The following is a 25,650-nucleotide window of genomic DNA, read 5'->3' as shown; positions in this document are numbered from 1 at the left end:
ATCTCAAACATTACTCAGTTCCTATACCACAAGGACCATTTGCTGACCTTGGACCCTGAGTTGAAAGGCGATGGGTAGAAAATCTCCGCGGGTCTTGAACACAACGATGAGAGTCTGGGAAGGCAGCAGGTGGCAGGAGGGACACAGGATAAGGGTCGGTGTGGACACTTGAGCATCCGTCTTAGAAGTTGTCCTCACAGGCCAACAGTCACCTGCGTTTTGCATCTTGGCTGACGTAGCGGGCCCGTGTTCCCTCCAGGGAAGATTAATCTCCACAGAGGCTGAGTGTGGGTAGAGAACAGGGCAGCACAGCCACACTGGTGGAAGTTACAAAGGAATACTTTTTTAGTGTTTGTTCAAAATAGAAAGGTCCAGCAAGGGAGACTTAACACAGGTTACCGAGACAGCCGGTGTAGAGAATGGGCAGACGTGAGCACACACCCGAACACAGGTCAGCGTAGCGAATGATTACAGACGGCCTAGATTCAAACCCGGGTCGACCACTTCCTAGCTGGGTGACCCTGACTGAGCCCAATAACCACTCTGACATCAGCTTCCTGGTCTGTAAGATGGGAGCATAAACGTACGTATCCATAGGTTGTCAACAGGATCCGTTGGCAATTAGCAAGCACCTAACAAACGTTATCGCCATTACTGTTACCATTATCCTTACTAATATTGGCTAAGTGAGCTGAAGATAAAATGTGGGAAACTGAGCTTCCTCATAGTAATCTACAGCTTTGCAATAGCTGCTCTCTGGACAGGGGTTCGTCTCTGTGCCCACACTCACAGGGCTGGGAACACGGGACAGAGCAGGTCGGACATCTTCCCCCACGGGGCTGACATGGGACGGGGAAGCTGTACATAGACAGATGGAGGTGAGAGGAGGGATGGGCTGTTTCTACACTCCACGTCCCCTACCCTGTTCCACCTTAGCCAGGTTGAGATCCTGGAGTTTGTCAGAAGAGAGAAGCCGAGGCTAATGGCTCTCACCGACGTCAAGCCCAATTTTAACTCAGAGTTGGGGGCTGCAAACCAGCCATGCCATTTCTGGGGCAGGTGGAGCGCTCATTCATCATTGAATGCCACCGCTGCCGTCTAGGAGCATGTGACTCCAGCTCCCATCTGAGCCTCGGTAGCCCCATCTGTCCCAACATGCCCCCATGACCTCTTACCCCTGTGTTTTCTACCTCTCCAACGGGTGTATTAGGTACTCAGTGGCCTGGGCCAAAGCCACGGGCTCTTGCTACTTTCCCATCACCCAAACTATCCATCCGTAGGAACTTCGCCACCATCTGAAGCAGGCGGCATTAACTGCTCTCCGTCTCCACAGCAGGACTCTGCCCCTAACTCCCAGGGTGAGCCTCCAACCCCCGTGTGCCTTCAGCTGACTTAGTGAACTCCAGGCTTCCTCTGCTGCCTGTGTCCTCCAAGAGGCCACGGAAGGAAAAATGGGACCCTTGGCTCTCCCACCTCCTGGCCTTTGTGCTTTGGGTTTCTCAGCCCGAAAAGCCCTTCTTGCAGAAATTGCTGTCTTATAGGATGGGTTTCTTTTCATATTTCTTTAGAATCTGCCTCCTGCATTGTAAGATCCATGAGTGTAGGGACCTTCATCTGTTTGGCTCAGTGCTAGGACCCCATATCTGGGCCTGAAAAATGGTGAGCAACAGACAGCTATTTGTTGAGTGAGTGAATAAAAGACCAAAGGACAGTAGTTCTCCCATTAGGGCTTAAATGAGATGATGGCTGTAAACATTAAGAAAAATGTCAGCACAGGGTGACAAATACATGCCTTCTTCCCTTCCTCCCCTCTCCTTTCCTTTGTCCCTCTCTTCCTCCCTCCCTCCCTTCCTTCTCTCTAATACCAAGTACTGTAGTAAGGACTTGACATTAGGACAACCATAGCTGCCTCATGAGGCCAACACATAGCCCTTACCTTCCTTGTTCTTGGTGTATGTATAATACTTATAGGTCCCCCATCTAGAGGCAGACCTTACGGGAAACACTTGAGCCAACTTCAAGAATTGCATCCCTCGTTTGACATGATACTAAAGATTTGGAACGTAAGCACGAACAGCATAAAATCTGAAGTTACTCTTTGACTTAGGAACCCCAGGCACATGTGGAGGCAGAAGGTTTCCTCTTTCCAATAGCTCTTGTGCCGTATAAATCATGTTAATTGTCTCCATGTGCCCGCAGCCCACGGGGAGTTTCGCAATAGCCTTTGAGGGGATTAGTGGTCTCTGGTGTTTGCTATGAAATTCAGAAACGCATCTGGAAGCAATTGAAGTTAAGGAATTAATGATTTGGGGGTTAAATAATACATGCCTTAAACAAAATAAATACAGGAAACTGTTAGCCTGAATGTCTAAATTCTCACCTCCATTTGGGGGGGGGGGGGATTTTCCTAAAAAGAAAGAAAAAAAAAAAGGTAACCTGACCGCATCCTCCTTTTTTGTTTGTTCAGTTTTGTGTGCAAGTTTGTTTGGTGTTTAGAAGGTCACAGGGCAGATGAAGTGCAGAGGGGCAGGGGACTGTGGAGGGCATAATTTGGGGTGTTTTGTTCCTATTATCAGACAGGAGGGAGAGAGGATCCTAACCCCTCAGTCAGGAATAATAGAGAAGTTGTCTCTCTCACCGAGGCTGGAAACATTTAAATGAAAAATATTTCTTCTCCAGTGACTTTAGGCTAACAAATAAAAATGAGAAGGAAATGTGTTTTCCATTTTAGGGGCCCGAGTCTACTTTATGAGTGCTTCCCAAGGTTTGTCTACACTAGCGGAATGAACTGGAGAATTGGGCAATTATCAGCATAATCCACTTAAGAAATGAAGCCTCTGCCACCCAGGCCTCCCCAGGCCTGGCTGCTTTTTCCTGCCGCCTAGCCATCTCCCCACGACAGGCATGTGGAGGGGCTGAGAAAAACGGTGAGCGCTCTTCCCTTGAAAAGCCAGTCCCGGGTCCCAGCCACGCTGGCTGGGAGAAGAAAGGGCCCCGAGCTGGGAGTGCGCTCCAAGCCTTCGCCCCCCCGACACCCCTGGTTTCTCCTCGAGCCAGGCACCTGCTCCTCTGTGACTGAGCCCGGTCAGGAGAAATGGGTCTGCGGCTGCTACGATCGTTTCTCTTCGTTCCATCAAATATTTTTCTTTTCCTCTTATTTGAAATTCATTCCAGGCTCTGGTGGCCAGGCACAGTCAGGCTTCTTTTCCGAGGCTGGGGTAAGCCAGCCCAGGTGAGAGCAGGCCCGCTGAGCCCAGACACCGATCCCAGGGGACCGCAAGGCGCGGCTGGGGAGGGCTGGGCCTCCCGGAGAAGCTTCTGGGCTCCTAATGCATCCCGAGATGGAGTTGGGGTCCCGCCTGCAGATCGTTCAGCGCCCCCCGCCCCCCGTCGCGGTCCCCGAGAACCAGTAACCGCACGGGCAAGCCCAGGCAAGCGGCCGCGATGCCCGCGCGCAGGGAGAGCAGCGCTGCATGAGTAGGGTGGTGGCGGGGGGGTGCACATCTTCCTCGTCTGAACCTCAGGTCTCTAGCCACTGCAGGATCAGGTCTGGCAAGGAGAGGGGAGCGTCCCCCCCCCCCCCCCCCCGTCCTCCGAAGAGTTAGTAAAAAGCTCATTGGGGTGCGGGCGACGCGCATCAGCATGAAAGGATACACAGTGGGAAATGAGCCTCCCACCCCGGGGTTCCAGCCCCCCTCCCAGAGATACGGCACACAGACGCACACACATGTGCACACGCCTCTGTATCTTATGCACCCGGGTCCCCCCTTACACGGTGCCGCCCGTGGCTTTCCCCACTGAATGATCTGTCCAGAGCTTTCCGCAGCGAATGCACGAGACTTCCAATTCCAGATGTCCCCAGCTCTCAAGACAAAAAAAATCCAGGGATGACCGGAAATCGAGGTGCAAGGCAGTGCCTACCCCTCGCCCCGCCGCGGCCTCGGGAGGGCGGCGCGGGGAAGGGTCCAGCTCCATCTTGAGGCGCGGGTTCCTGCGCCGAAGTCTCCGGGACGTGAACCGCAGGGCGCGGGGGGCGGGCGGCCGCACGCGGGCGGAGCGGACCCCCGGGGGCGGCCCGAGTCCCGGCTCTCCGCGCTCGGGGTCTCCTCCCACCACCAGGGATCCCTCCCGCGCGCCCCTCCCCGCAGGGCGAGCTGGGCCCCGGCCCGGGGCGGGGCCGGGGGCGGGGCCGGGGGTGGGCGGGCCCTGGGGTGGGCGGGGCAGGCGGCGGCTGCGGCGGCTGGAGAAAAGTTGTCCCGGCCAGAGCGCGCGCTGCCGCGGGATCCGGAGCCGCCGCGTCGCCACGGCGGGGGCAGGCGCGACCACCGGATCCGCAGCCGGGCCGGCCGACTCGCAGCCGGGGGTCGCCCCCGGGCATGGGACAGCCGGCGGGGACGGCGGGCCGGCGCTGCGCCCCGGGCGGGCGGAGGGCGGCCTGAGCTGCCGGGACGCAGGATGCGCTCCGAGGGCGCGGCCCCCGGGCCGGTGGCGCCGCTGTGCGGGGCGCTCAGCCTGGTGCTCGGCGCGCTGCTGGGCAAAGGTAAGGCGGGGCGGGAAGTTCCCGGGTCTCGGTGAGCCGGGGCGGGGGGAGCCGGAAGGCGGGGTGTCGCCGGGACCTTGGGGAGGGCTCTGGTCCCACCCGGAGCGCCTGTGCCGGGCGCCCAGCGGCCCTTCCCGAGCCGGGAGGACCCGGTTGGGCGCCGCGTGCGTGGGGTCTGGGCAAATTCCGCTGGTCGGCTCTATCCGGGTTCTGGGTGCCTCCCAGGGGTGAGGGGGGCGTGGCTGGGGGGGCACTGTGGCCCCCAGGCCCGAATTCCGTGCGGACCTAACCCAGCCCCAGCAGTCACACTGTGGAGCGGGGAGCCTGCCTCGTTGCCCCCCCCCCCCCAGCCCCCCGGTCGGTCACACTGACAGGAGGTCCAGGAGGGCGGACCTGGTCCTTTGCGCCCCGGCCGTGGGGTCCCTAGAAGCGACCTCTATCCCCGGAGGAAAGCGCGCTCTCCGCGCGCAGCTCGCGGGGGCCCCGGCGGGAGCCCGGCTTGGAGGCGGCGCGCCTGGGGCGTGCGGCAAGGTGGGGGGCGCGGTGGCGGCCCGGGACCTGGGCTTCCCGGCAGCGCGGTCCCCGGAGGCCGCGCGCCTCAGTCTCCTCATCTCGGCAATGGGGACGACGACCCTGCCCAAGGCTGGGGAGGCTGCGGCGAGCGAGTGCCGGGCGCGCAGAGGGCTCACGGAGGGTGCCGCTGCCACTGTCGTGGCGGTCGTGGGCGTGTGCGCTGGGGCCAGCGGCGGGAGCGGCGCGGAGAGCGGGGCCCGGGCCCGGAAGCGCCCTTCCCGGCCGGGCTCCGGCGCCGGGGCCGCGGGCGGGCGGGGACTGCGGCGCGCACATCGCTGTGCGGAGTCCCGGCTGCCGGGCCGGGCGCGGAAGAGGAGAGGGGCGCTCCCCTGCCGCCGGCGGCGCGCGGGGCGGGAGACCCGGGTCTCAGGGTGACACGGCGGTGGCACAGGCGTCCCTGCGCCTTCGCGCGGCGCCGCGGCCCGGGCCCGGCCGAGTGCAGCCCGAGGAGAATCCCGGCTCTCTCCCGGCCCAGGCTCTGCGGGCTGGGCCGCTAAGGCGTCGGGAGACACAAGTTGCCAACTGAGGTTAAAAAGTAGCATTTGCTTTTCCAAAGTGCTTAAGCACCGACCGAAATTCCAGAGAAATCTGCGTGCCTTGAGGCTGCAGGTTCCCAGGCGCACCGCCTGGACAGAGTCGTTGTTTTCTCGAACAGTGTTCCTTTCTCCCAGAGCCCCAGGTAGACGGCAGTGTGCGCTGGCGCGCCAAGGGCTGGGGATACTTTTCTGTTTTATCTGAAAGAGCAAACATTCGGCCTCTGGCGCCTTAATTCTGCTGTTATAGCTCTGGGTCCTATCATTTGTAGGATTCGGTTTCCCAACATGTAAAGTGGCCATTAAAAAAGAAATCCCTTCCCCAAATACTTCCCGGCGACTTTGGGATGGGAAAGCGGCTGGACGGATGATGTAGAGGAAGGTGGGGTCATTGTAAAGTGACCAAGGGGTGAGAGCCCCTGATCAGGTTTACTCCCCGCCTCCGTAGAGGATGTAATCAGGCCAGAAGTCTGGGTGCTGAAGGTGCCTTGTAAAAGTAAGTTGTGGGCTTCTCCTAATTAAATCCCTTCTTTCCGCCCCCCCCCCCCCCCCTCCAATCTGGAGGATTCTAACTGTGATTTAGAAGAGGTACCCTTACAAATGCCCATGTAGAGGAAGCTAAGGGCAGAGATTTGGTGGGAAAGTGGGCCTGGGAGTTTTATTTTCAAAATGCTATTTGCACAGCAAGGGTTGGGGGGACGGAGACTACAGGGATGGAGATTTCCCACCTCTACCCACAGCCGCCCCTCCCTGGCTTAGCACCACCTTGATTTTCCTTTCCTTGCTTCCTTCTGCTTGACAGTTTTCAGCTGCGGTACGGGGGCCTGCGGCCGGCAACTCATCCCCTGTCAAATGTTTTTCATTGTTTCCCAGGACCGAAAGCATCACGACAGCTCCCTTCTGATGCCTCCCCAAAGAAAAAGTGAGATTTCTTCTAGAGAGGAAAGTGTCCCCACCCTCATTTAAATCTGTGCTGGCTGGGGGGGGGGGGGCGGGGGGGAGCCTTCTCTGACTCTTCCTGCCGGAGGATTTAAGTGCTGATTTCTAGAATCCTTGAAACCACTGATCAATGTTTAGTACCAATTGTACGTTTATTTTCCACTGTGGATTTAAGTCTCTGCAAGTCTCAGGGTTTAGAGTAGAGTCCTTGTTCCTGGGAGGTTCTATAAATAGCCAGGACGAAAGAAGGGAGTCTTCGTAAGATTTAAGACCTAAGATGTAAGTAAGACTCGGGTAGGTGAGGGGAAGTGTCCTTCAGTTAGAGGTTGAGGAATTGACCCCAGATGAGGCAGCGGGAGGGGCCTCGGTGGGCTGAGAGGCTGCCCCAGAATGTACTCATGCTTGTTGGTCGCGTACAGGACCCTGGGGAAGGTCACACGAGACCACAGCCTGTTCTGAAGTCTGTGGGGCCCGATGTGCTTCAAGATTCAGAAATACTGAGACCTTTGAAGAGCTAGCTGGCCAGAGGCATAGGGTCGCACACACCTACGGTATAGCACCCCCAGGCTGGGTGTGGGTTTGGACCCTATAACTGCACACATTGGTAATTTTGCATGAACTGTACAAGTACATAAAGGAGGATAATACCCCAACTAGCCTCGCTTCACTTTATTTAATTTATTGATGCATGTAGTTACTTCTTCTAAAGATTTTATTTTTAAGTCCTCTCTACACCCACCGTAGGGCTCGAACTCACAACCCGCATGCCCTACCGTCTGAGCCAGCCAGGTGCCCTGAGGCTCACTTCGCTTTGGGTCCACACTGGCCACCAAGTGAATTAAGACCAAACAAGCAGACCTTTTGGGATTTCGAGGTTCTTAAAATGTTTGTTTGTTTGTTTTTATTTATTTTTGAGACAGAGCGCAAGCAGGGGAGGGGCAGAGAGAGAGGGAGACACAGAATCCGAAGCGGGCTCCAGGCTCCGAGCTGTCAGCACAGAGCCCGACTTGGGGCTCGAACTCACGAACCGTGAGATCACGACCTGAGCCGAAGTCTGACGATTAACCGACTGAGCCCCCTGGGTGCCCGGGTGTTGTTTTTTAGAAAGTGAGTGGGCTCCCCAGATTGGGAGAATTCATGATTAAAGCAGGATTTACAACTTCAACCTTGGGTGCACATTTCCATATGCCTCCACTGTGCCAAAGCTGGACGTAGGAGTGCCTCCTGGGTGGGCTGATCATTCACCTGCTTCCCCTCCTTGGTGCCCTCCCCCAGCCACTTGGGCCTCGGGCTCTTTCTTCTTCCTTTGTCTCACTGTTCACTGTTCGCTTAATCACAAGAGTGGCCAGCGTCAGGCAGAGAACTCAGAACTCTCAATTATATTAGTAGTTAGCACCTCCATGAGCAGAGGTTAAAACAAAGCCTCTGCATGTATTAGACATTTCATACATCCATAGTCATGAGAAGCAAGGTTAATAAAAACGAGTCTTTGGTATATTAATTGGAGTGAAAGGGAGTATTACTGAATTAATGGAATAAATGGAAAGTCTGATGGATAGAATTTTTTTTTATAGCAATCCACTTTGTTTAAAAGTCAGATGTATTAAGATATAATTTGCATACAGTAAAAGTCACCCTTTTGAGTACAGTTACATGTTTCGACAAACCTGTGTACTCCTGGAAAACACCACCACTGTTATGGTGCAGAATATTTCCATCACTCCCCAAAATTCGTCTGTGCCCCGGGTGGCCTCCCCACAGCCCCTGGCAGCCGCTCGTCCCTTTTCTGTCCTTATAGGTCTGCCTTTTTCATAATTCCGTAAAAATGGGGTCATGAGATGATGCAGCTTTCGAATCTTTTGCTTAGTACAGCGCACTGAATAAATATTCACCCACATCCAGTACAACGGGTTGTTCCTTCTGGATGGCACATGACATTCTGTCGGACACCTGGGTCACACTCGTTTGTTTCCTAGTTGAGGGACATTTGGATTACCCCTAGCTTTTGGTAATTATGCAAAGCGTCACTATAAATACTCACAAGCAAGTTTTCACGCAGACGTAGTTTTTTATTCTCTTCGGGTACGTACCTGGAACTGGGATTGCCGGCTGTTACGGTTAGTGGATGTGTAACTTTATCACACTGCAAACTCCTTTCGTACGTAGTGACATTTTGCATTGGCACCAGCAAGGTATAGGAGTCCCAGCTGATTTCTGTCTCCATCACTGCTTACTGCTCGCCATTTTGTTTTCTTTGATTTTTAATAGTTTTAGGAGGGGGCAGTGGTGTTTCTTTGAGGTGTTGGTTGTCAGCCTTATGACTAATGGTGTTCAGCATTCTTTGTGATCATTTGCTGTTTTCTGTTTTCTTCGGTCAAATGTCTCTTTCCGATCTCTGCCCATGTATGTTATTGGTTCTTGTTTTTCCTGTTACTGATCTTGGAGGATCCTTTATATATTATGGCTGTGAGTCCTTTATCCGATACATGTTTACGGAGACCTTCTGCCAGTCTGTGTTTTTGGAAAAGCAAAGGTGTGTAATTTTAATGACGTTTGCTGTGTTAATTTTACTCTTGGTAATTTGGGGTCACATTGAAGAAGTATTCGCCTAGCCCACGGTCACAGGGACGCTTCACATGTTCACCGTGTTGTTCAGGCACCTCCCATTCCTACTGACTTTAGTTTTTTCTTCCGTCAGTTACTCAGAGGAGTGTTGAGATCTCCAGCTCTGTTTTGCAGCTGTCTGTTTTTCATTAAAGTTCTGTCAGCTTTTCCTTCGTATATTTTGAAACACAGCTTTAGGTCCATACACACCTAGTATTGTTATGTCTTTGTGGTGAATTGACCTCTTTTTCATTATGTGATAGCCTTCTTTATCCTTGGAAAAATGTTTTGAGGTCTCTTTCATCTGCTATTAACATAGGCACCTCAGCTTTCCTTTGATTAGTGCTTGCGCTTGTCAAATCTTTTTTTTTTTTTAATTTTTTTAATGTTTATTCTTGAGAGAGAGAGAGACAGAGTGTGAGCAGGGGAGGGGCAGAGAGAGAGAGGGAGACAGAATCTGAAGCAGTCTCCAGGCTCCGAGCTGTCAGCATAGAGCCTGATGTGGGACTTGAAGCCACAAACGTCAAGATCATGATCTGATCCAAAGTTGGACACTTAACTGACTGAGCCACCCAGGCGCCCCCTGTAAAATCTTTTTTTTTTTTAACTAATCTATTTATTTATTTTTATAAATGTTTATTCTTTTTTTTTTTTAATGTTTTTTTATTTTTGAGACAGAGTGAGACAGAGCATGAACGGGGGAGGGTCAGAGAGAGGGAGACATAGAATCCGAAGCAGGCTCCGGGCTCTGAGCTGTCAGCACAGAGCCCAACACGGGGCTCGAACTCACGGACCGTGAGATCATGACCTGAGCCGGAGTGGGAAGCTTAACCGACTGAGATACCCAGGCGCCCCTATTCATTTTTGAGAGAGAGAACGTGAGTGGGGAAGGGGCAGAGAGGGAAAGGAACAGAGGATCTGAAGCGGGCTCCACGCTGACAGCAGTAAACCCAAGGTAGGGCTTGAACTCACAACCCATGAGATCATGACCCGACCCGAAGTCAGACACTCAACCGACTGCGCCATCCAGGTGCCCCTGTGTCTTTATATTTAATGTCGTTTGTTGGGTTTTGCCTGTTCATTCCATCTGTTAATCTGTGTCTTTTAATCTTTGTGTTTAGACCATTTATATTTAATGTGATTATTGATATGTTTGTATGGAAATCCACCACCTTGCTCTTTGTTTTCTTTATAATCCCCCTGTTCTTTACCTTTTTTTCTTATTTTTCTGCATGGTTTTGTATTGGATATATGTTTCATGATTCCATTTATGTCCATATTGGCTCACTACTCCTACCTCTTTAAATTTTAGTCATTGCTGTAAGGTTTACAAAATACATCTTTAATTCATCAAAGCCTACATTCACCATGTGTTATGCTGCTTTAAATGTTGTGTAAGAAACTTAAAACAGTGTACCTCCAATACTTTTTCCCTCTATGTATAATCCTTTTCAAGTGCAGACATCTTACACCCTAGGAATCGCTAAGAGAATTTTCAGTTAGAGATTATTTGTGTATACTTTGAGGAAGGATAAAAATCATGTTTCATTGGCTTGCCTTGGTTTCTGAGTGGGTACTTCTTGTACCCTTGAAACAGTTTTCTCTGCGGGACTTTGTTCTGTCTCCTGCTTGTGTGCTGAGCTGCACAAAAGTGTTTAAACACCTTAGGGATTTAGAAGTTAACTGCCTTTAAGGAGAGAACAAAGGTGAAATACAACACAGCCAAGTCTGAATTAGCAAAATTTCCAGGACAGCGGTTCTAGATACTCTCCTAGAGTGACTGATTCCTTGTCTTCTGCAGCGTGTACGTTCCTTTGCCACTGATTAAGGATGTTCTTAGCGGTGATGTTAGGCGTGTTTGGTTCACAATTGCAAATGTCTGCAATGCTAAGGCAATTCAAAGGGTCCATATAGGAGACCATGCGTTCTCTACATAAAATGCCTTTTCTTTCTTCCTCAGCACCCTTCCTGTTGTCAGCCACACGCAAAACTATCACTTATGGATCAGGTAGGCAGGCTCAGTCCCATAGAAGGAGAAGCTTAAGTTTGAGCCTTTTTGTGTCATTTCCTAGATGCATTGGTCAGAAGCCTGTGTCAGCCACAGAGACATCTCAGGGCCGCCCGAGAAACAGGGATTTGGAGCGCATGATCCTGGAGGTAAAGGGGTCAGAAGTTGCCTTCTTATAATTGATGTCTTGCCTCACGGTGCTGCCATCATTTTATTCATTTTATCTCTGTGCTCCCGTTTTAGAATCTAGGGAGAAAGAAAGTCTAGAACCCTGGGCGAACTTTAGCATCACCTGGGAAGCTTTCAAAACTGCTAATCCCCAGGCCCTACCCCACACTGATTGAATGAGGATCTTTGGTAGCGGTGGACGAGGGGTGGGCATCAAGGCGGGGCTGGTCGTACTTAGTTTTCTGAAGCTGCTCTGGGGATTCCACGGTGTATCCAGGATTGAGAACTGGTTGCCTAGGGTCCTGTCTGCGCAGAAAAGGTGAAGACCCTGTGATGGCCGCTTTCACCATTTCGTATTCAAGGGAAAAGGGTATTTCTCCCGGACGAAAAAGGAGGAGCTGTTACGCAAGGCGGTGGGATGGGCCCTGGATGCGAAATCAGCACCTGTCCATCCAGCCTCGGTTTCACGAGGGTGGCAGTAATAACACCTGCTCTGCAGGATTATTGAGAATGTGGAGGGAACAGCCAGTGGGAGACCTTAGCACCGGGCGTTAGTCTCCTGAGGCTGCTGTCACAAGTGACGCCGAACTGGGCAGCTCAGTACCGTATTCTGGGCAGACAGAACCGTATTCTTTCTCAGTTGCAGAGCCTGAAATCTGAACTCTGGTGCCGGAGGGGCCGTGCTTTTCCGAAGACTCTGGGGGAGGACCCTTCTTTGTTCTGTCCGCTTTGCTGACCCCTGGTGCTCCCCGCCTGCACCTGGATCCCCCCAGCCTCTGCCTTCCTCCTCACGTAGCCTTCTCTGCACACCTCTTCCCTCTGTCTTACGAGGACACCTGTCACTGATTTCCAGCCCACCCTAACCCGGGGTGAAGTCGTCCTGAGATCTTGGACTGAATTACGTCTGAAAAGACCCATTTTGCAAATCAGGTCACGTTCACAGGTCCCATGTGCACATAGCTCTTGGCGGCCACCATTCCATCCATCATAGCCGGCGAGATCAGGCACGTAGAAAAAGCTCACTTAGGGGCGCCTGGGTGGTTCAGTCAGTTCAGCGACCGACTTCGGCTCAGGTCATGATCTCACGGTTTGTGGGTTCGAGCCCCGCGTCGGGCTCTGTGCTGACAGCTCAGAGCCTGGAGCCTGTTTCCGATTCTGTGTCTCCCTCTCTCTGACCCTCCCCGTTCATGCTCTGTCTCTCTCTGTCTCAAAAATAAATAAACATTTAAAAAAAAAGAAGAAAGATAAAAGAAAAAGCTCACTAAACCATAGCTCTTAGGATATGCATAATTACCAAAGCCACAGAGAAGGGGAATCACACAACGTGATCCGATAGAAACTACCCGTGGATATTTTTTAAGTAACTGGGCATCATGTATAAGAAAGAACAGTGAGCATGGCAATATCAGAGAACAGGAAACTCTGGTCAAGTGTGAAGGTGTCCACTCATTATCAGCCTAAACAGAGAGCCTGTGGTTTATATTCTGAGACCTCCCTTGACGTACTTCATGCTTAAATGCAGCTTAGATGTGATTCTGTCTGGCTTAGTCTCCTAATCCCCGTGATACCTGCCTTCTCCCCTGGGTTCCCAGAGTATCAGAACCATCGAGAACAGCTCTCTCATCTTTCCTGGGTTAAAGTTTTCACCCAGCTCTGCTGCGGACTTTTCGTCTTTCTTGTTCGGTGCCTCCCTCCGGCCCCTTAATTACAATGTCTCCTTTCCGCCGTGTTTCCTCACGGTCTCTGCGGACTCAGAAGCAGTAGATGTGTGGATATAACACTACCCACTTGGGCATATGGTGGTCGATGAGCAGCTCTTCGAGGCAACGAGGGATTCTCGTTTTCTCCAAACAAACAAAGGAAGTTTAAAGCAGTCACCCGCCATCCCCACCACAGACGCAGAACAGAAGGCTACTTCTGCTCTAACCTTGGCGTTCCAGCGAAGTGATGATTTGAAGCCAAAAAAAAAAAAAAAAAAAGAAAGAAAAATCTAAACCTCACCCCATAAACAGGATGTGGTGCTGGGAGCAGCATCTCCAGTGGGAACAATGAGGTTGTGTTTGAAGCCCTCGGACAGGTTTTCCCTCCTCCCTGAGGGAGGTGGTCTTTGAAAACGCACCAAAACGCCCCAAATCCCTTGATCAGTCCTGACTCCCTTGGTTGCAAATAGTGAAAAACCCGACTTGCAGGCATGGAATCAAAGCCACAGACTTTAAAAAAAGGAAAAGAAAAAGAAGGCGGGTAGAATAAATGATGTTGCTCAGGTAACTGAAAAGCCCGTGTGGGCTTCAGACACTGCTGGATCCAGGGGTCAGTTACTGCCACCAGACATAGCTCCTGGCTGTCTGTTCTCTCCCATGCCCTCTGTGTTGGCTGCGTTTTTGGGTGGTCGTCGTTGTCACCAGGGGCCCTCCAGCTTCACGTCCTGTTCACAGAGCGCACTCATGAAAAAGAAAGTGGCAGGGCGCCTGGGGGGCTCAGTCCCTTGAGCGTCTGACTTTGGCTCAGGTCGTGATCTCATAGCTTGTGAGTTGCAGCCCCGCGTCGGGCTCTGTGCTGACAGCTCAGAGCCTGGAGCCTGCTTCTGATTCTGTGTCTCCCTGTCTCTGCCCCTCCCACACTCAAGCTCTGTCTCTGTCTCTCTCAAAAATAAATAAAACAGTAGGGGCGCCTGGGGGGCTCAGTCCCTTGAGTGTCTGACTTTGGCTCAGGTCGCGATCTCATGGTCCGTGAGTTCGAGCCCCGCGTCGGGCTCTGTGCTGACAGCTCGGAGCCTGGAGCCTGCTTCCGATTCTGTGTCTCCCTCTCTCTCTGCTCCTCCCCTGCTCGCACTCTGTCTCTCTCTCTCTCTCTCTCAAAAGTAAACAAACATTAAAAAAATAGAAGGACAGAAAGCAGCTTCCCAGGGGTGCCCGGGTGGCTCACTTGGCTGGGCATCCAGCTCTTGATTTCAGCTGAGGTCACAGTCTCAGGGTTGTGAGATCGAGCCCTGTGTTGGGCTCCACGCTGACAGCTGAGAGCCTGCTTGGGATTCTCTCTCTCCCTCTCTCTCTGCCCCTCCCCTGCTCCCTCTCTCTCTCTCAAAATAAATAAACATTAAAAATATTATCAAAAGAAGGAAGTGGCTTCCCAAATGATCATAGAAAGAGTTGATGGAGTACATCTCACGTCACTCACTGGGGTCCCTGCCCAGCCCTGAGCCAGTCAGGGGCGAGACGAGAGAGAGAACGGAGGTGACGACTGGCCGGGCCTGGGACGTGCTGGTCTCGGGAGCCCGGGGTCATCGTACAGAGGGCGTCGTGGCCCAGAGACCGGGCAGGCCTATGAGACACCGGGTGGGCACGAGTCTATCCACCCAAGCAAATGAGCGACACGAGGGAAACCAGAAGCCAGTGGGGCGGCTGCCTGTGGCAGCTTTCATCAGTCAGAGGCGCAGTCCGCGGGAGGTCACCCTGTCCCCCGGCCGTGTGCACACGCGGCCGCGTCCGGGCCCTCGCGCCTCCTCCCCCTCCCAGGCACCCGCACCGCACAGTGGTTTTCTCTGGCCTTCCCTTAGCTCTGACTTTCCTCCTCCCCTCCCCGCCTCCCTCCCTGCATCAGACCTTCCGTCGGGGGCGGGCCGGGGACCGGGCACTACAGCAGAGGGGCAGTGAGGTCTTCTCCCTTCTGCCACCTGCCAGGCGCCCACCCAGGACCCAGAGGGGCCCCCGGACTCTGGAGCCTCAGCCACAGAAGGCGGCCTTGAGAGGCATCCTCGCTCACGAGCAAGAAACCGGATCCTGGGGGAGATCTCCATTTGGGGGGTTTGTTCCGCTCCAGCGCCGTTTCCTCCTTCCTGCTCCCTGCGTAGCCATGTGTTTGTGAATCTTTTGGGTCAGTGCACAGCCTCAGGTGACCGTTTTCCTTCTTTTCCCCCTTTATAACTGTAAGCAGAGAATTGACTCTGAGAGCAGGCCCTCTCCATTTTCCTTCAAACTCGGTGTTTTCGTCTAGTGCGCTGATGTCCTGATGACAAAATGCCATTTTCTTGCCGGAGTCTGTCATTCCCTGTTACTGGTCAGTTGTCTCCCTGGCCATGGTGTGGCCCCTGGACACCCTCCCCCACCCAGCATCCATGGTGTGGCCCTTGGACACTTGCCCCCCCAGCATCCATGGCGTGGCCCCTGGACACCGGCCCCCCAGCATCTATGGCTTGGGCCCACCAACAAGGAAGTTGGTGGACATCAGCTTCTTGCCAACCCTCAGTGGTCTGGCATTTCCCGGTCAGGGGGATTTTGGGTTTTTTTTCTCAGATGCCTTAACCACCTGTTCTCCCGGTGCACACGTTGCTGATGATTTGGTCCTGTCACTTCCTCATTCCTCACTGCCGATCCTGTAGAGAGAGTCCTTGATGACCGAAGTGTCCACCGTTGTCAGCTCGTAGCAACTGCATCCTGGTTGAGGAGGCCCCCCTCAGACGCTTCCTGACCAGCAGTGAGATCGCGTCGTCCTCTGTTCAGAACCCTGCAGGGGCAGGGGCAGGGGCAGGGGCAGGGGCAGAGGCTCCCGTCAGATTCAGAGCCAGAGTTGCAGTCTGTTGCGGGAGCTCCGAGGTGCTGGGTGACCTCTGATCCCCGAGCACCCTTCTGGCCTCATCTCAACCTCCACACCCTCACATGTGGACTCCGACCGCAGGACCTTTGCACGTGCATATTCACTTCACTGACGCTGTCCACATCAGGTCTCTGATCACAGGTCACCTTCTCTTAGAGAAGTCTCTCTTTTTCTGTGCCATCTGCTGATTCATACCCTTACGGCACTTCCTGTGCTCCTTCCTTTTTTCTTTTCTTTTAGTTTTTCTTTGCACTTATCACCACCTGATAATCCACAGATTTGACATATTTGTTTATCTGTCTCCCTCTCCCCTAGGATTTAAGCTCTCTGAGAACAGAAAATGTTTTCTGTCCCATTCACTGTCGTGTGTCCCTGTTCTCCTTACCGGCTCCAGTGCCTGGCGTATATGAGGCCCTTACTACTTGGCGGATGAGTGACTTAATTCTATCTTTGTGTCTGCCTTTCACACAGAGCAAATCTCTTCGATCTTGGAAGGTCAGAAAAACAGGTACGTTTTATGTGCTGGGCCTCTTTAGCTGGCTACCATTTTATGAAGGGTCTCGGACTGGGCTCAGAACCCGCCAGTATCCCTTCGTCCCCTCAGTCACTCCAGAAAAGCGTCCCTGTCAGATTTGAGGTGAGAAGGTTCATACAGGAGCGTGCTGCTGGCCAGGAGATGTGCTGGCCAGAGGCCGGTTAAGTCTCCCACGTTCTTTCTGTGTGGCCATCTTTTCCTGTGCCCCTCTGCCTCTTTCTGGTGAGATCCAAGAGAGGCTCCTTCGCAGATAATGGTTCCCAGAAGTGGCCACAGGAAAGGAATCAACTTAAAACAGAGACCAGAATTTCACTGTGTAAACAGTGAAAAACATCCTTGATTAGGACTTTCTCTGAACAACTGAGTGGATTACTGAAATAATGGCAAGTGATTGCACATGGGTACGAGATATCTTTTGGGGGATGATGAAATTATTCTAAAATTAGTCATCAGATACGGCTTGATCCAGGTGTTCAATTACGACATCAGTTTTTGTTTCGTTCTTTTCTTTGTTTTAGTTCTTCTCTTTGCCTGTGATGGTGGCGCCTCGCGGTCTCACCTTCTCACCCTTGCTGAGGTGAGGCTGTGCCGTGTCTCACTGCCTCAGTTTGGTTCTAGAACCTGGGGGAGGAGCTTCTGAGGGCTCAGAGCGGGGTGCCGAGGAAAATTTGGGTGGTACCGCGAGAGAAAACGGTGAGCGACTGGGGACAAAAATAAAAACCGACGTCCCTACGTTTCCAAATCGAGGAGTATGCACAGCACAGGTAGAGGAGACAGAAGTCAGGCAAACAAGTTGTACCTCTTTGCCGCTCAGAAATCTACCTGCGTCCGTGCGCACGAACAGGACGCAGCGTGAAGATGTGTCTGTCTAATTGAGACTGTGTCAGACTTGCCCGAACCCGGGATGAGCAAACGTCATTCATTGCTCGCCTGTCAAGCCAGCGTTCTCCACCCATCAGGCAAGATCAGGTGCCAGAGGTGGTTGGAGAGACAAAGGCAGGATCCAGAGGGAGCCGGCTTCAGCAAGTCCGTATTTTGGCCTTGGCCTCGCTGACGGGTCCTCACTGGGAGGCAGGGAGGGATAAGGTGTTCATCCCCGCCTGGGTGCGATCGCCGCTCCACTGTGCAGATACGGGCACGCTGATGGAGCCGGCAGAGCCCCCGTTTCTGGATCTGTGCAAGGAGGCTCAGAGGGATTGCAGAGGGGCCAGTGGTTGTTGGAGAGTTGGCTTCCCTCCCCCCCCCCAACCATTTGCCCACATTCCATGTACAATATCTATTCTTCATCTTTCTCTGGGCTCTGGGGGGCTGACCCCTCAGGGGGCAGTTCCTGTGGCTGCTGGAGTCCGTCTGGAGTTGGCCAACGGGGCCTTGGCAGGGGCTGGAGGGCAGGACAAGAGGAGGCTGGTGTATGTATGATGCACCTGCTCCCTGGGCATCTGCCCTGCCCCCCCCCCCCCCCATGACTGGAACTCTTGTCGGGGGCCCCTGTCTAAGACCCCCCCGTGCTCACTGGGTTCAGTAACACTCCCTTCTCCTCTTGCCCCATCTGAAGGTGCCAGAGAGGGCGCTGGGTACCACTGGGCGCCCCCACCGTTGCTCATCGGTGGGCACCCAGTGCCAGCTTCACACTTCCTCCATGAGTAGTCCCCCCCTCAAGGCACGCCAGCCCTCTGAGTTGGATTCTCCTTCCTCTTGAGATGGACACGTGTCCAAATAAAACTCACACATAGGGGAGGGTAGTCGGAGGCTTTCTTGTTTTCATCTTCAAACAAGCTCAGACATCTGGAGGAGCTTCGAGGACCAGTGCCTGGGACTTTCGCCCCCTGAGCCGTTTCCGAGTAACGGACCAAATAGACGCTCATCGCCCCTGAATGTTGGCTGCGTGTTTTCTCGCCCACAAAGCCATTCTCTTCCGGAAGTGCAGTGCAGCGACAAAATCGGGGAATTCGTGTTTCTGCGTTACTGCCTCCCAGTCCTAAGACCCCAGCCCAGTCTCCCCTGTTGTCTGGATGAATCTCTTCCGTGTCACTCACGGCTCTTTATTTTCCTTCAGTCTTTTCTCGGATTTCGTGACCGTGACTCTTCCGAAGATCGCAGGCTGGTTATTTTGTGGCCGTCTCTCGATGTGGGTTCGTCTGGGGTTTCTTCATGACCACCTTCTGATGACGCACCTTTGGCAGGAGTGTCCCAGAGGGGCTGCTCTGGTCTCGTTGCGTTTTGTCAGGTGGCGCGCGATTTAAATTTGTCACGCTGAGTGGTGGTCACTCCCTTGATTCAGGCGGCAGGCGCCAGGCTTCTCTACTGCGAAGTCACTCTTGTCCTCTGAGAAATGAGTAAATATTTCGTGAAAACATGTCTAGAGACAACGTAAACATCCTGTTCGTCCTAAGAGTTTCGATATTTCATTTATGGATTTATTAACGGAATGGGCTCCTGGATTTCTTTCGTCGAAGGCTTCAGTTTCACCACCGCCATTATTTTGATGCTCAGGATATCTTACCTTTGGCCAGTGGGAGCCCTCTCGTCATATCCCGTGTCCTCTGACACGTCCTCATTGTCCCTTTAAGCTCCCTCTTCCTTCCTGGGCATCAGAAGAAGGTGGAAGGTGCATCTGAGTTCCTTTTAATGGGCAGCCATGGTGCTTAGAAACCCAAATCTAGGCTCTCGATGTGCTCGTTGCTATTTGGGAGTGTGCTCTGTCCAAACCTCTCTGCGGACGGAGCCAGGAACTGTCGCACACACGTCCCCACCTCTGTCTTCGTCTTCAAATGAGTGAGTTCACACCGATACCTCACAGTCTAATAAGAATCACGGGGCTTGCTCCAGATTTCTTCTTCTCTAGGTTTGTCACTCCCTCCCCCGTCTCCATTCCAGGCCACCCCCCCCCCCCCCCGTTTGTCCCCTTCTCAGGCCACTTGGGCTCAGCCACATACGTCTCTTGCTGGCTGCCCTCCTCGCCCCACTAAGTCTGTGGTTCCTGAACATTCCATCCCAGCTGGGTGCTTCTTCCAACCACCCCCACCCTGGTACCCAGCCCGGAGCCACTACGTCCACTGGCCCTGGCCTCCCAGGCTGGCTGCCCTCCCAGCCCTGGTGGCATCACACCAAACTACTCTGAAAAGGAGGAGTCTGTGTCTTCTTATTTGCATGAATTTCACTATATTATTTTCTTAGAAAACGTCTATACATTTCAAACCACAGGGATATGCTACAAGTCCTCTGTGCCAAGGGGTCCTTCTCCTTTTCAGGGGCGGATGAGGACTGCAACCAGAGAGGACCGCGGGCCACCCCACCCTGGCCACTTGTTTCAGGAACCCCTTGTCCACAGGATGGAGGACGGAGTGGGTGACGCCACTTTAATGTTTCCTGGTACCCATCTGTGATTACCAACATGTACCAGGTGTGGGCGATCTGAAATGAACTCGTTTTAAAGATTTTTTAAATGTTTATTTTTTGAGAGAGAGAGCAGGGGAGGAGCCGGGGGGGCGGGGCGGGGGGACAGAGCATCCAAAGCGGATTCTGCACCAACAGCAGAGAGCCTGATGCAAGGCTCGAATTCACCAGCTGTGAGATCATGATCTGCCAAAGTCAGGCACTTTACTGACCGAGCCTCCCAGGCGCCCCCGAGACGAACTCAGCATAAACAGTTTTGCATTTGCAGTACCTGGGGAAAAAAGGAAGTATTTTTGGTGCATCTAAATACCTTTATTCGCCTTCACACACGTCTTTGGTATTCCGGAAGGGTGTGCCTCTTTGGGAAAGATACACCCATGTATGTATATATTAACTTATTTTTCATAGAGACCCCATGAGATGGGTACAGTTGTTATCCCAATGACCGGGAGCACGGAGGTCTTCATGACTCAAGCAGACCAAGAAATCTGGGCTTTTAAGACCGTGAAATGGTCCTGTTTTCAAGGTGTGGCTACAAATCCAAAATCTGTTCAACGCTTCATGGGACACACAGTCTGGATTACGGTCTCTGGGCTCCCAGTCTATCTCCCCTGCCTCTCGTGACTCCGCTTGGGCAGGAAGGGGCAATTAGAACAGGCCCAGTCTGGGCACAGGCCCATGTGACCACAGCAGCGAGATCCACACACACAATGATGTTGGCATCCTGTCCACACGGTTGCAGTCGGGAGAAGAGTTCTTCCCGGGAGAGGCGGGGATGTGGGCACCAGACAGAGAGGAGGGATGCTAGGCAGACCGAAGCAGTGTCCACGGTAGAGGATCTCATAGACTGGGTGGAGGGGGGTGGAGTGACCCGAGATGCTGGACAAGAGACGGCAACAGAGAGAGAGAGAGAGAGAGAGAGAAGGCTAAGAAGGAGAATGAGGGGCGCCTGGGTGGCTCAGTCGGTGAAGCGTCCAACTTCGGCTCAGTTCGTGATCTCGCGGTCCGTGAGTTCGAGCCCCGCGTCGGGCTCTGTGCTGACAGCTCAGAGCCTGGAGCCTGTTTCAGATTTTGTCTCCCTCTCTCTGACCCTCCCCCGTTCATGCTCTGTCTCTCTCTGTCTCAAAAATAAATAAACGTTAAAAAAAAAAAAAAAAAAGGAGAATGAGAGCTCCATCAAGGGCCGTTCCTTCTCCAGTACGATGGTGGCAGATGTCTCGCAGGAAGCTGGCTTCTTCCTTAAGGTTTTAAATCAGGGTGGCATGCCCCTCCCCCACTTATGACCCCCCGAAATGTCTCCGGAACGACTGGGCCTCTTTTGTCTCTCATCACCCTGAAGAGCACAGGCCAGTTTTTCGGTGCGGTCTCCCTCGGGTTGGCCAGTATTGATTTTGGAGTAGTAGCAGTGTTTTGAATTGATCCGGCCCTTCTGGACGTGAAGTTCTGAGTTTGGATGGTTGTATTTGGTGGAAACCTAGTATCACTGATGTTTCGAGATCCCTGCAGGATCCACTGTCCACCCCCGCCCCCCACCTTTTATGTTTAGCATCCTGGCTCACTTGACACAAGTCCCCAGAAGCCCCAGCATAACGGAGACCGGCTTGTGAATTTGTTTATTTATTTATTTTGAGGAAGGGAGGGAGGGAGACAGAGAGAGAGAAAGAATGCAGCGTGCCTGGGGGAGGAGAGAGAGAGGGGGAGACAGAGCATCCCTAGCAGCCTCCACATTCTCATCACAGGGCCGGATACAGGGCTCGAACTCCCCAACCGTGAGGTCATGGCCCGAACCAAAGCCGAGAGCCGGATGCCTCACCGACTGGGCCACCCAGGGGCCCCCGCCAGCCTGTGAATTTTAACCAGAGGTTCTGCAGAGCGAGAGGACGAATCTGGCAACCCCACTGGAAGCAGCTGTCCTGAATCAGCCGTGGGCCAGGCCCCACTCAAGCCCAGAAGCCCAACCCAGCCTGCTGTCCTGGAGCGTCCCCTGGGATGTAAGCCCTTGTGACGGCTGGCCCTTCGGTGACAGGTGAAGGGAAGGTCACATCTTCCTGCTCCCCCCACCCCCGCAAAAACATATTAAAATAAACACACGACCGATAACGTGTTTGAAAGCCTTTCTGTGTTTTACGCAACGTCGTCTCCCACCCTGCACGGGGCAGCAGCAGACGGCGGCAGGAAGCTCTGATAACGGGCGCTGTTTCCCTTCGTGGACTGAGTGTCCTGTGTGCTGTGTCACCGAGCTTGGAAGCAGAGGGCTTCTGCCGAAAGCGTGAGAGTGATTTCCCCAAATCTTGAAGGAGGGGATCTGAAGCCAAAGAAAGGAACGTCCTTGGCAGTCACAGAAGCACTCAGAGCATGCGACACGCGGACCCCGGCGTCGCGAAGGAGGAGTCGTCCCACCCGGAGGTCACCTGTTCCAGACCGTGACATCCCCAGGCTCTCACCAGTATCTCAGGCAGCGTTTCCCTGCTTTGAACATACATGCTCTTTTCAAATCATTATAAAAATCCGGAGATTTTTGTCCGCCCCTTCTCCCAGGGGGCTGTACATACTCTTCCTTAAGCATCCTGCTCTGTCTTCTGAGAACCAGAAGAGTGACAGATGCTTGCACTTTGCCTTCTGTGGCTCATCACAACACATCGGTCATTTGTCAGTTTACTCACGGGACATATCGAGCAGCGTGTTGAATGCGAAATATGCCCCCAGGATAGGCACACACCGGACCCCTGGCTGAGAATTCCCCCCTTGGACGGAAGCTGGCGGGAGCCCGGCTTACCTGGGCGCCGCCCTGCTGGTGAGGCCGAGCACTGCCGCCGCTGGGTCGCCTGTGCAGAAAGGGAGGCCCCAGAGGGAACGGGGAGACCCTCAGGGAAGTTGCCCTGGAGACACTGGAATCCCTCGTGAGCACAGCCCGGGACAGGTGCATCCGAGGTGGAATGCGCTGTGGCTGTCCCGTGCTCCGGAAGCTTGCGAAGCCAGCCCTGCTCCAGTGCTGCCCCTGGCTGGCGGTGGGCAGGGTCTTCCTAGAGGCTGTGCTGCTGCTCGGCCGCCCTTGCCCTCGGGTCCCATTCTGTTGGCCACGGCTGGCCCTGGCCACGGGCTCCCCCCCCGTGGCCCCACCGCTCGGCTCGGCAGTGGCTCCTACGGTGGCTGGGACCTGGGGGTCTCGCCGTCCTCTTTGGCTTCTTCGCTCTTGTGTCTCCGTGTAATCAAGTCCCTGCCTTCAAGCCCCAGTGGCAAGAGGACTCGGTTTCCGTCTTTCTGGCCGGATCCTGACAAAGTAGCCTTTCTCCCCCCTGCACCCCATGGAATGTTCAAGTTTGCTTTCTGCTTCTTGCAGTCAGAAGACTCCTGACCAAAAAGAAGGCAAGGAAATAGACTTGGATGGAGACCCCTGGACACAGGCCTGTGTCTGTCAGATTCTCCCCCAGCCCCGCTGCGAGCCTGTGTTTGTGTCATTTAGAAGGGGGGTGGGGGCGCCCCGGTGGCTCAGTCGGTTAAGCGTCTGAATCCTGATTGCAGCTCAGGTCATGACCTCAGGGTTCCTGGGGTCGAGCCCCACATCTGTGCTGACAGCATGGAGCCTGCTTGGGATTCTCTCTGTCCTTCTGCCTCTGCCCCTCCTGCTTTCTCTTTCTCTCAAACAAACTTAAAAAATAAATTAAGAAAAGCAGGTTGATGATCCCTGCTCACCTCCCATACGGAGTAGATGTGGCTCAGAGTGGCCCCGGGAAGGGTTTTCTGGTCTATACTTCTAGAAGGTAGGTTGCCCAGGAGCAAGGATTTTTGTCTCTTTTGGCTGTTCTGAAACCTGGGTACCTAGAGCCGGGCACAGAGTAGGCACGTCATAACACCTGCTGTATGAATAGGTAAGAAGGCGGTGAAATCCGTAGACTGGATCGCTACCAGCATTTCTGTTTAACGAATGGAATCGAGCGGAAACTCTCTGAGTGCCTCTCACCTGGTAGGTCTGTATTCTCTGCGTGTGCCAGCTTGCATTGTAAAACGCATTTCTGGCGAGAGGTAGGATTGAACATAAGTTCGAAAGCCAACAAACGAAACTACGCAGGTCACTTTCTGTAAACAGTTAGGGGCTGGGTAAATCTGACCACGTCTGAATTCTCAGTATACCTCTGCGGCACAACTCTGTTTTCCAGCCATCCCACACCATTTCATTCTCTAACCTTAGGAGAATGTGTCCTATAGAAATTGTTGCTGGTTCAAAAACTGGGTAAGGTATTTAAAAAAAAAAAAAGCCTTCGGTGATGAGAGAAGTCACAGGGAAGGGTGGGTTTTATTTCTTGTCTTTAATACAAAATATCACTCCCTCCTTCTTGAGCTTTTGCCTAATTGGACACACCCCCCGTGGCTGGGGTCGAGGGTGCAGAATACGTGTGTTTCTTTCCAGAGCTGGCTCCGTGCAGAACCCCAGGCACTCTGAGGGGGTTCGAGTGCCGTCTTCTATTTGTATGAAAATAACGGGTCTCTTCATTTCTTCTTCTTGCTGGCGGGTGAAGGCAGGAGCTTGAACTTGCTTTAGTGAGGGGAAAAACCTCTCCTTTGGGCTCCTGACTTCCTCTTTCAGGAGTGGAACTCCTCAGAAACTGGCCTGTCATTGTTTTCCTTGTTCCCCAACCTGCTCAGGTCAGGAGTAGTTCTTGATGACAAGGAAGGAGCGTTCCGGTGACAGTCAGAACAAACCAGAGCCTGTCACCTAACCCTGTCACCTCCCTGGGTTTTATTTTAATTGCCGTTCTCTTGAAAAACACGGTTCCTATTAAATTATTCATGGTGGTATAATGTTTATGTGATCAGAGTAATTATTATAATTATGCATTGTGAATTTTCATAATTAATGACCGCGCTCAGGTTTCCTCTGGCACAGAATATTTCCAGAGGGGAATCAGATGATCGGATCCCCTGCAGACTCAGAAGGAAATAATAGGGTGACCTATCTTGCGTCTTGCTCGGCAGCAGAAAGGTTAGGTGTTCACCCCCTGGGGACGGGGATGGGAGGCGTCTTGAGGAGAGGTGGGAGAAATGGGACCCATTTCACGGAGCGCGTTAGAGGCTCCAAGTTCAGCCCCTCTCAGGACACCTGCCCGAAGCTGTCCTGCCAGAACAACAAGGTGATGGCAGGGAAGGGCGCAAGGGCCCCTTCCCATGCCAATTCTGGCGGAGACCAGGACCTGCCAGTGTCTCTCCTCATCCCAGACCACCCAGAAACAACTCGACAACAGCGAAACCACTCCCTGTGGTTCCTGATAGCAAGGTGGCATTGCCCTGGACTCAGGGTTCAGCTGGCTCCCTCCCCCGTTCTTGAAAGCGTACAAAGTGCAAGCCGGATGGGGAGTCTGGGTGGCTCAGCCGGTTGAGCATCCGACTTCAGCTCAGGTCATGATCTCGTGGTCGGTGAGTTTGAGCCCCGCGTCGGGCTCTGTGCTGATGTCTCGGAGCCTGGAGCCTGCTTCGGATTCTGTGTCTCCCTCTCTCTCTGCCCCTCCTCTGCTCTCTCTCTCTCTCTCTCTCAAAAATAAATAAACATTAAAAAGTATAATAAAGTGCAAGCAGGAGGGGAAATGGGTGGTAGTGTCCTGATCACGGGAAGATGTGGACGTTTTGTGGTTGATGTTTTGTGGTTGATGCACAGTATTTAATTCCAGTGCCTTCATTCCCGCATTCTTGACTCGTATCTGAGGGTCTGGGTTGCTGTAAGCCCAATGCAAATATATCCTGTAGTTATTCTCAAAGACCCTTCATA

At 53.2% G+C, this 25,650-nt stretch overlaps 1 protein-coding gene across 1 annotated transcript in view; it reads left to right on the top strand.

Moving 5' to 3' along the window:
- Positions 1-4,241: 4,241 nt before the first annotated feature.
- TMEM132C (transmembrane protein 132C) overlaps positions 4,242-25,650 on the top strand; it is a 308,076-nt gene continuing 286,667 nt past the window's right edge. The window contains 1 exon segment of the mRNA XM_019433797.2: positions 4,242-4,540. Within this exon segment, the coding sequence (XP_019289342.2) occupies positions 4,456-4,540 (85 nt within the window). The 5' untranslated portion in view covers positions 4,242-4,455.

This window comes from Panthera pardus, unplaced genomic scaffold (assembly GCF_024362965.1).
Source record: "Panthera pardus isolate Hobbes unplaced genomic scaffold, ASM2436296v1 HiC_scaffold_14, whole genome shotgun sequence".
Taxonomy (NCBI): domain Eukaryota; kingdom Metazoa; phylum Chordata; class Mammalia; order Carnivora; family Felidae; genus Panthera; species Panthera pardus.
The sequence above is the reverse complement of the archived record's forward strand: the minus strand, read 5'-3'. Positions and strand labels throughout refer to the sequence as shown.